The sequence below is a fragment of the Panthera leo genome, chromosome D1 (assembly GCF_018350215.1).
Source record: "Panthera leo isolate Ple1 chromosome D1, P.leo_Ple1_pat1.1, whole genome shotgun sequence".
Taxonomy (NCBI): Eukaryota; Metazoa; Chordata; class Mammalia; order Carnivora; family Felidae; genus Panthera; species Panthera leo.
Genome location: NC_056688.1, coordinates 105,449,495 through 105,457,562, shown reverse-complemented (window position 1 = coordinate 105,457,562; position 8,068 = coordinate 105,449,495). Strand labels below are relative to the sequence as shown.

Below are 8,068 nucleotides of genomic sequence, written 5' to 3'. Positions count from 1 at the left end.
GCCCCAGCTCCAGGTGGAGGCGCACAGGGGGGGTTTTATGCCAGTTTCCCTGGGCAAAAATGACTGTGCCCCCTTAACAGGTCTCCAAGTTCCGGCTCCAGGCCCCCCCCTGCCAAGCCCAAGAAAAGGGGGAGAGGGGTGATGTCTAGGGAGTGTGAGGCGGGCATGTCTAGGAGGCTCTAATGAGGCACGTGGAGGCTGCAGAAGCTGCCTGGGAGTTGAGGTTGGGGGGAGGGAGGGGACAGGTTGGGGCGACGGGGGCGGGTAAGGCGGGCCGGGGCAGCAATGTGTTGAGTAGCCCTTGCTGGGGCTGGCGGTTGCCCCGGGTGAACAAATGCGCTCCCAATCATTCGGCTATAATGACTCTAATCTGCTCATTACCACTCCCGGGGGCCGGTGACTCAGACCTGAGCTGCCAAGGGTCGCTGCCTTTCTCACCCCGACTCCTCTGCCCCTACCCCCAGCTCGCATCTGTGCAGCAGCCGGGCTCCGGGACGACCGCTTCCCGGCAGGCCCGGCACCGTCTGCTCCCCCCGGGGGAGGCAGGCACCGCAGAGGGTGTGCCCAGGGTGGCTGGGGCCCCTGGAAGGGCAGGGTGGGGCTGAGATACACCTGGCCCAGTGTCAGGGTACTCTGAGCCTCACTGCTCCCCACAAATGAGGCAGGGGTCCAGGCCGGGGGTCTCTCCTCGGCCCCGATGGATGTTAACTGACTTGTTTCCCTGACACTTGAACCTCAGTGTTCCCATCTGCTTGCTGGAATGATTGGCTCTCTCCCTGCTTCTCTAGCCAACCAGACACAGAGCATTGAAGGTATTTTTCTCTCACGAGGCCTGTGTGTGTGTGTGTGTGTTGGGGTGGGGGCGGGGATCCATCAGAGGACAGTTAAACTGCTGACTTCTCGGGGGTGTAGACGGGGTACAGTGAGGAAAGATGAGGGACAGAGACCCTGCCTCCAGCACTCTTTACTTCTACCCAACCCCGGGCTTCCTGCCAGTTTGGGGGTTCTTCATCCCCCTCTCCTCCCCTGGCCTGAATCGCGGGACTCTTTTCTCTGTGGCTGCCCCTTCCTAGAACCGGGATCCTCAGGGACGGTAATAACAGCCAGCAAGGCCTATGCAGCCCCCGCCATGCACCCTCGGAAGGCTCCGTGCCAGCTGGTCTCGCAGGTCGGGGGGTTCTCCTCGTCCCCGGTCCACGGATGAGGGACCCGAGGCACAAAAGGTTACGTAAGACCACGTGGCTGGCAAGGGTGAACCACGGTTTGGGTGACTGGGGAGCCTCCCCGCAGAGCCACGGAGCCACACGTGGCCCCAGCGCAGTCTCTAGAAATCAGGGGCTCCCTTTCTAAAGAGGGAACTCATCGAGGCTGGAAGATCGGGCGGTCTCGCCTGCCTTTATACCCAGCTGGCACAGAGTGGGCACTCAGCAGTCGTTCGGTGCATGAGGGACTCGTCAGGCCAACTGCTCAAAGCGGAACTTCTCCGGCTGAAGCAAGGGTGGGGGTCCTGTTGGGAAGTGGCCAACGTGCTTCTCTTCCTGTCTCTCACTTTCGGAGGAAGGTTGAAGTCGAGAGAGAAAGAGAGAGAGAGAGAGAGAGAGAGAGAGAGAAGAGGCCAATCCAGGGTCACCCACCAAGTCCATGGCAGAGTCAAGACTAAACCCATGGGGCAGGACCGCCCCAGGGAGCGAGGAGCTGGCTCCAGGGGCTCTCTCCCCTCCCAGAGAGGGATGGCCACTCCCCCCCCCCCCCCCATCCCTTTCCTTAGGCTGAGCCAGAGCCTAGGGAAGAGGGCTAGAGCCCCAGCCTGGACTGCATTCTCTGAGCACCTCCGTTAATGGGTATATTGATTTCCAGGGGCTCTGCCAGCCCAGGCCCGGCATGGTGCTCTAGCGGACCAGCTTGAGTGAAAGCCCACGTGTGTGCAGTTCAAGGCCACCTCCTTCCCCACTGTTAGCACGCCCGACTCCCTTATTCCATCAGCAAACACTGGGCCAGGAGAGACAGTCTCATTGGCTGGTAGTGTCCTCCTCCGGGTTCCCCTCCTTGCCTAAACAGACAGCCCTGTTTGTCCTGCCTGCCCAGCCACCAGGACCTCACTGTCACCCAGAGCCCTGCCCTGCCTGTAACTCTTTTTTTTTTTTAACTATTATGTTTATTTATTTTGAGAGAGACAGAGTGTGAGTGGGGGAGGGGTGGAGAGCAAGGGAGACAGAATCCGAAGCAGGCTCCCAGGTTCTGAGCTGTCAGCGCAGAGCCAGATGCGGGACTCGAACTCATGAGCGCGAGATCATGACCTGAGCCGAAGTCGGATGCTCAACAGACTGAGCCACCCGGGCGCCCCGCCCTGTCCGTAACCCTTGCTCCCACAGAATCGCTGTCAGAGCTGGAGAGGCCCACGGAAAACTCACAGGGCAATCCCTAACCACGCACCCAAGCAACGCCGCCTCCACTCTCACAGATGAAGCCGTCTGAGAAAGGTGGGCGAGGCCCGAGGTCCCGGAGCAGGAGGGCGGGGCCGGCATGCGACCTTTTCCTGCTGTTGGAGCACCGTCTCTGTGTCTTCGCATGTGCTGTTCCCTTCGCCAGGAAAGCCCTTCCTCAGCAAAGTCTCAGCCCACTGAATGAATGACAACCTCAATCTGCCCCGCCCCCCACCGCCACGTCATCCCGTGGCTGTCTCCATCACCACCCATAATACCCACCGCCTTCTAGATCCACCTGCTAGCTGCTGAAGGTGGAGACCAGGGCTGATGTATCTCAGGTCTCTCAGCTCCCAGCCCAGGGCGCCCAGACGAGGCCTGGATAAAGGGTTGGCAGGCGTGAGCCGTAACAGATCTTCTCAAACCTGGCCCAGCCGTCTTTGGCCCCCGTGCCTGCTCCCCCGGGGGGCCAGGACGATTCTGGGCGGCCTTTCGGCCCTCCGTCCTCGTTCCAGGATCCCGGTGGGCTTTTCAGACCACGGTCTCCCTTGCCTCCCCATGCCTGGGCCCAGCCTGGGCAGAGCCTTCTCTGGGCTGTTGTGGGTGAGTCACGGGCAGAGTGTAAACAGCCGAGAGCACTGGCTGTACCACCAAGGCCCTGGCACTAGTCCTAGCCGCGCCGGGGGGGATCTAAAAGAAGAACATGGCTAGCTCCCACGCACCCACTATGGAAAGGAGAAGGTGGAAGAGAAACAGGGGAGGCTTCCAGATTTGCATATCAACACGTGCCCAGCCCCCAGGAGACACACGGGGGGTGGGGGGCAGGTATTAATCGGGAGGGGACCTGCAGCGCGGTACCTGCTGGGAGCGTAAAGGCCACCGATATTTACTGAGCACCTACTATACCACAGGCACTCCTCTGGCTGCCGGCAGACCTCGCTCCCGGAACAAAACAGAGACCCCGAGCTGTGGAAAACAGGAAAAGCAGAGCAGAGCGGGGAGGCTGTGAAGCAACTGCCTTATTCATCATTTGTAAGATACTGTAGAACCATGGAATCTTGGAGAGCTTTCCAGCTCCTTGACAGATGGGGAAACTGAGGTCCAGGAGGGCTGAGGATCTGTCTGAGATAGAACAGGGAGATGATAGAGGCGGGCCCCCTGCATGTGGGCTCAGAGGTGAGGCTGGGCCCAAGGTGGCCCATGCGGGGCATCCTTTCCATGGTCATGGGGGGAGGGGGGTGCTGGAAGAGGGCAGGACCCCTCTCCTCTGCCCCTTGGGGGAGGGGCACCAGGGCACTCAGCAGAGGCTCACAGGTAAAAACCAGGCTCTGAAATCACTCAGCGGTGGGCTCCCGCAGCCAGCCTCCTCTGTCTCCCCATCTTCAACAGCCTCTCCAGGACCGAGAAAGATGCTTCACTTCCCTGGGTACGGCCAGCTGGGGCCACCAGGATGGCCTGGCATCTGAAAACTCCCCCACCTGCACCGCAGCCCGGGTAGAAAGCTCTAGGAACGCAGGATGACTCCGTTTCCCTCAGCTTCAAAAGCTCCGGCCACTGCAGGGTCAGACCGCGAGCGCTGACATTTCAGAGGCTCACGCTCTGCTAAGTGAACATTAGACGCAGATTACTTAGCCTCTGAAATCTGTGGCTGCCTCCTACATGCTGTTTGATAAGCTTTTATTGTGACCTCCCTCTGACGCTGCGTCCCCGGGGCCTGGGGCGGGTTGTTTGTCCAGAGCCGGGAGGCTGCCAGGTGGGGGGAGTGGGGCGACGGATGGCACAGAGCCCTGGCGAGGAGCCGCTGCTTGGCTGTGTTACCTTGAGCACGATGCTTGCCCCTTCTGGTCTCACCCGGAAGTGGCTCTCCGTAACATCGTGACCTGGCTTCCCTGTCCAGTGGAAAAGCCAGGAGGGCTTCCTGGAGGAGGCCACGTCTGACCATGACTTGAAGGGTCAGTAGGATGTAGTCAGGTGGAGGAAAGAGTTCTAGGAAGTGGGAACAGCCCAGGCAGAGGTCTGGAGGGCAGAGGAAGCACAGTGAATTCTGGCAACTCTCAATAGTTGGGCTAGCCCCTTTGCTCTTCCTTATTGCCTCCTCTTTCCCATCCCTCTACTAAAAGGAGGGGAGATCATTTCCTTCCGATGGGTGAGCTTTCCAAACACTTATCCATGCCTGAAGAGGACAGAGGACTCCCAGGAGGCCTGACCCCATGCCCCCCTATCTGCCAGTCATTTCTCCATTTTGAGCCTCGGCTGCCTCATCTGTTGAATGGGGTGGGGCACTCAAGCCAACAAGGTTAATATTATGAGAGGCCTGAAGGAAAGGACTAGGGCCTGGGTCTGCAAGGGGGATGGGAGGTGCCCTGGGTGCTGGTGCCCCGCCCCGGTCTGAGCCTAGGTCATAGATCCTTGTGTCTCATCTCAGGAGTCTCTCCTCCAGGGGCCCCCCTCCCTCCCAGCCACTTTGGATGGGGATAAAAAAAGAAAAGAAATGGTCCTCCCACCACCTGGCAGGCGTGCCCACGATGAGACATGCCATTCTGCTGAGCGTGGTCTCTGTGGAGCCCTTGCTACCATCCAGCCCTACCTGTCGTGATCTTCTGGCCGCCCTCCTCGTGTCTTCTCCACCCCAGGACTAGCTGGGGGGAGGAGGTGGAGGAGACATCCCTCGTGGTGGGGCTGGGGACTCAGGGCCTAGGTGTGGGGACAAGGGGGACGGAGGGGTGACAGGGGAGCCCTAGGACCAGTTTGAGACAGGTCATTCTTCCCTTTCTGGTTTATGGGGAGAGCGTGGGGCAGGCGTAGAGTTCACGGCCAGCAGACAGGCTGAGCCTGACTCCATTCCCAGAAAGGGCTGGGCCCCCATGAAGGGCTCGACAAGCTTTTAGAATCGGATGGGCAGAGTCAGGGGCACATCAGAAATGGTTTCCTCCAATAAACGTGGAAACTGAGGCCCAGAGAGGGGCTTGGGCTTCCCCAAGGGAACACAAGTTAGAAGAGGCAGAGTCAAGGCGATGGGGATGGAAAACAGGGTCACCTCGAGGACCGTGGCAAAGCCAAGGTCAGGGTCCAAGCCTGATCAAGGCTTGTATTTCTCCCTTATGCCACAAAGGTTTGTTCATGGATGAGCTGGGCTCCTGTCCTACCAACCAGGGTGCGGCGATGGGGAGAAAAGGAATCCCTGCCTGGATCGTCTGGGCGGACAGACTGCTAGGTCTTTTGACATTTGAAAATTGCAGAAATACTGGAATGAACTTTCCGGATCACCTATGGATGAGGGAACTGAGGCCCAGTGAAGGGAAAACTGTCCTAAAGCCCAGACCCCAGGGAGTGGCTAATGCCCACCTTCTGACTCCCGTCCAGTCTCTTCCTGGTTTAACAGGGTGAAGAGATCGGGCTGTGGATGGAGTCTGACAGATCTGGGCTCGGATCGCTGCTCTGACACCATAGGACCTCACTTCACTCCCTCGTCTCTCTGAGCCTCAGTTTCTCCACCTGCAAATACTGACCACGTGGGGTGATAAAAGGATTGAATGCAGTACCACGAGCCCCACGAGGGTAGACTTGGCCTCATTGAGCACTGTGCTCCTAGCCCCCAGAACACCGCCTGACACATAGTAGGTGCTCACCAAAAGGAACTGTTTGTCGTCACCCTGTGCCATACTAGTTCTGGCTTGGTGTCCCTGGTAGGAGAAGAAAGGGGTGACTTCTTTAATTCCATAGTCCCCTGAGGGGCAGCCGGGGGGGGGGTGTCTAGCTGTTGTGGAGGGAGGCAGCTGTTGTCCCAGCAAGAATGGCTGTGCATCCTTAGGCACGTCCCAAGCCCTTTCTGTTTGGTTTCTCCTGGCAGTACTGGGAGGGCACTGCTCAGTGGTGACCGAAGTCCCGCAGCTCCAGGAACTGCTCCCGGACCCTGCCTGGCAACACTGACCTTTCCCTTCCGGGGTAGCCGGGGGGAGGAGCTGAGGGGCAGGGCAGGTTATGAGGCACGGGAAGGGGGCAACAGCCAGCTTCTGTGAGGCTGCTGGAGCCAGGGCTCTCTCAGGCTGCCTGCTTGCAGGGCACGGGAGTGACCAGGGCAGCCAGGCCTGAGAACCCAGCTGATGGCAGGTGCTGGCTAGCTCATTGAGGGGCTGAAGGGCAGGGTTGGGGCCTCGCTGAGCCCTTCGTCAGCCCCCACCCCCACTCCAGCCTGAATGCCACCTGGCTCTTAACAGCTCCCTCCCCACTCCTTCTGCCAGGCATGTGGGTACCGCAAGGAACATTGTAGATCTCGTAACAATCCACAGAGCCCACTCTGGCCATTAGCGCTTGCTCCTGGCAGGCCCCGTATAAGGGAGTCTTTATGGCTACCTCCAGGTTGCAGAGGGTGGGGGATGAGTGAGGTTCCAGGAACAAGAGGCCCCAGCTGGTCATGGCAGAGCTGGTGCCCATGCCAGGGCTGTGAGCCCCCTCCTAGGGATGCCAGCTCCCAGCCCACGGTCTTCCCATGGTGTGTTGCCAGCCCACTGGAGGAATACAAGGCAACATTTGCCCCCCATGGATCCTCCTACCCCTACACACACACACACACACACACACACACACACTCACACTGAATGTCCCCAGCAGAGCCCCTGGAGTCACAGCTTCAGGGAAGGGGCTAGCCAGCAGACTGCTTTCTAGGGGGTCCCAATGGCCCAGATCTGGAAGTTTGCGAGTGCAGAAAGCTCTGGGCTCCGGAAAGAGAAAGCAACATCCTGCCCTAATTCCTTGGAGGAAATGGCCTCCAGGGCCCAGGGAGGAAAACAGGAAGGGCCAGGCTGGGGAGGAAGTCCCGAGGGTGGGGCCGGGGTAAGAGATGCCAACTCCAGCCCTTCCCTCCCTTCCTCCCTGCACCAGGCCTGGCCCTGGGCTGAGTTAGGGACTGTCCTGGGCCGCACTGGTGGGTCTGTCCCCAGTTGGCCACCGCCCACCCGAGAGCTACGTCAGGGTCCCCAGCTACATGGTGGGAGCTGAGCACTGGCGCTGGGGAGACAGAGTCTTCCGTCAGCCAGGACGCAGATCTGATGTTAGCCCTCTTCACCCCACTCCTCGGTGTGCAGGGCCCAGGAGCAAACTCCCTTCCCTTCATCCTCGCCTTCATCCTTCACTTCCCGAGCCCTCATCCGTGCCAGGCAACAGGTGCAAGAGAGCAACAGCACGGAGGGCACGCTCCTACCATTGCCCCCATTTCGCAGATGTGGAAACTGAGGCACGGGGACGTTAAAACACTCACCCAAGGTTACCCAGCAGGTGAGTCGTGGAGAATTCAAACACTGGCTGCCTGCGTGGGAACGGAAATGCTGAGGGAAAGAAGAGGTCCTCTCTCGGGGCAAACAGAGTGGTGGACACCTAGAACCCGGCGGAGTGGGGGAGCCCTGGGAGCGCAGAAGTTAGGCGGCTGACCCAGTCCTGGGCTGGGGCAGGAAGGCGTTCTGCTGGAGACCCCTTCACGCCCACCACCCTGCTGTCGTGGGTGACTATTTCTCACGATCTCGCCACACCCCCGCCTCCCCCACCCTCGCTCTCAGCGGTTGACCTTGTTTCCTACCCTCCGAACGCAATCCAGTCTCGCAGAAGCGCTTCTGGATCCGCGGGCACATCCACCCCCACCAGCATCTGCG

General features: G+C 59.8%; 1 protein-coding gene and 1 long non-coding RNA gene across 2 annotated transcripts; one reads left to right on the top strand and one right to left on the bottom strand.

The window, feature by feature from the left end:
* Positions 1 to 637: 637 nt before the first annotated feature.
* On the bottom strand, positions 638 to 5,871 carry LOC122201002. Its single transcript, XM_042906833.1, has 6 exons — positions 5,769 to 5,871; positions 4,242 to 4,439; positions 3,325 to 3,389; positions 2,722 to 2,801; positions 2,434 to 2,580; positions 638 to 1,548 (listed from the first exon to the last, which is right to left on the bottom strand). The coding sequence occupies exons 1-6, from the start codon at positions 5,869 to 5,871 to the stop codon at positions 1,455 to 1,457; spliced, it is 687 nt and encodes a 228-aa protein (XP_042762767.1). The 3' UTR covers positions 638 to 1,454.
* On the top strand, positions 4,871 to 7,621 carry LOC122201003. The gene is made up of 3 exons (XR_006194036.1): positions 4,871 to 5,096; positions 5,806 to 6,040; positions 7,508 to 7,621. It is a non-coding gene; the product is annotated as an uncharacterized LOC122201003 (long non-coding RNA).
* The last annotated feature ends 447 nt before the right edge of the window (positions 7,622 to 8,068 follow it).

Coding starts and splice junctions, on each gene's coding strand:
- LOC122201002 (XM_042906833.1), bottom strand. CDS start 5,871: ATGGTGTCAGAGCAGCGATCCGAGCCCAGATCTGTCAGACTCCATCCA. Junction 4,440..5,768: donor GACTGGACGGGAGTCAGAAG/GTGGGCATTAGC, acceptor TCTGCCCTCCAG/ACCTCTGCCTGGGCTGTTCC. Junction 2,802..3,324: donor AGAGGAGTGCCTGTGGTATA/GTAGGTGCTCAG, acceptor CCCTTTATCCAG/GCCTCGTCTGGGCGCCCTGG.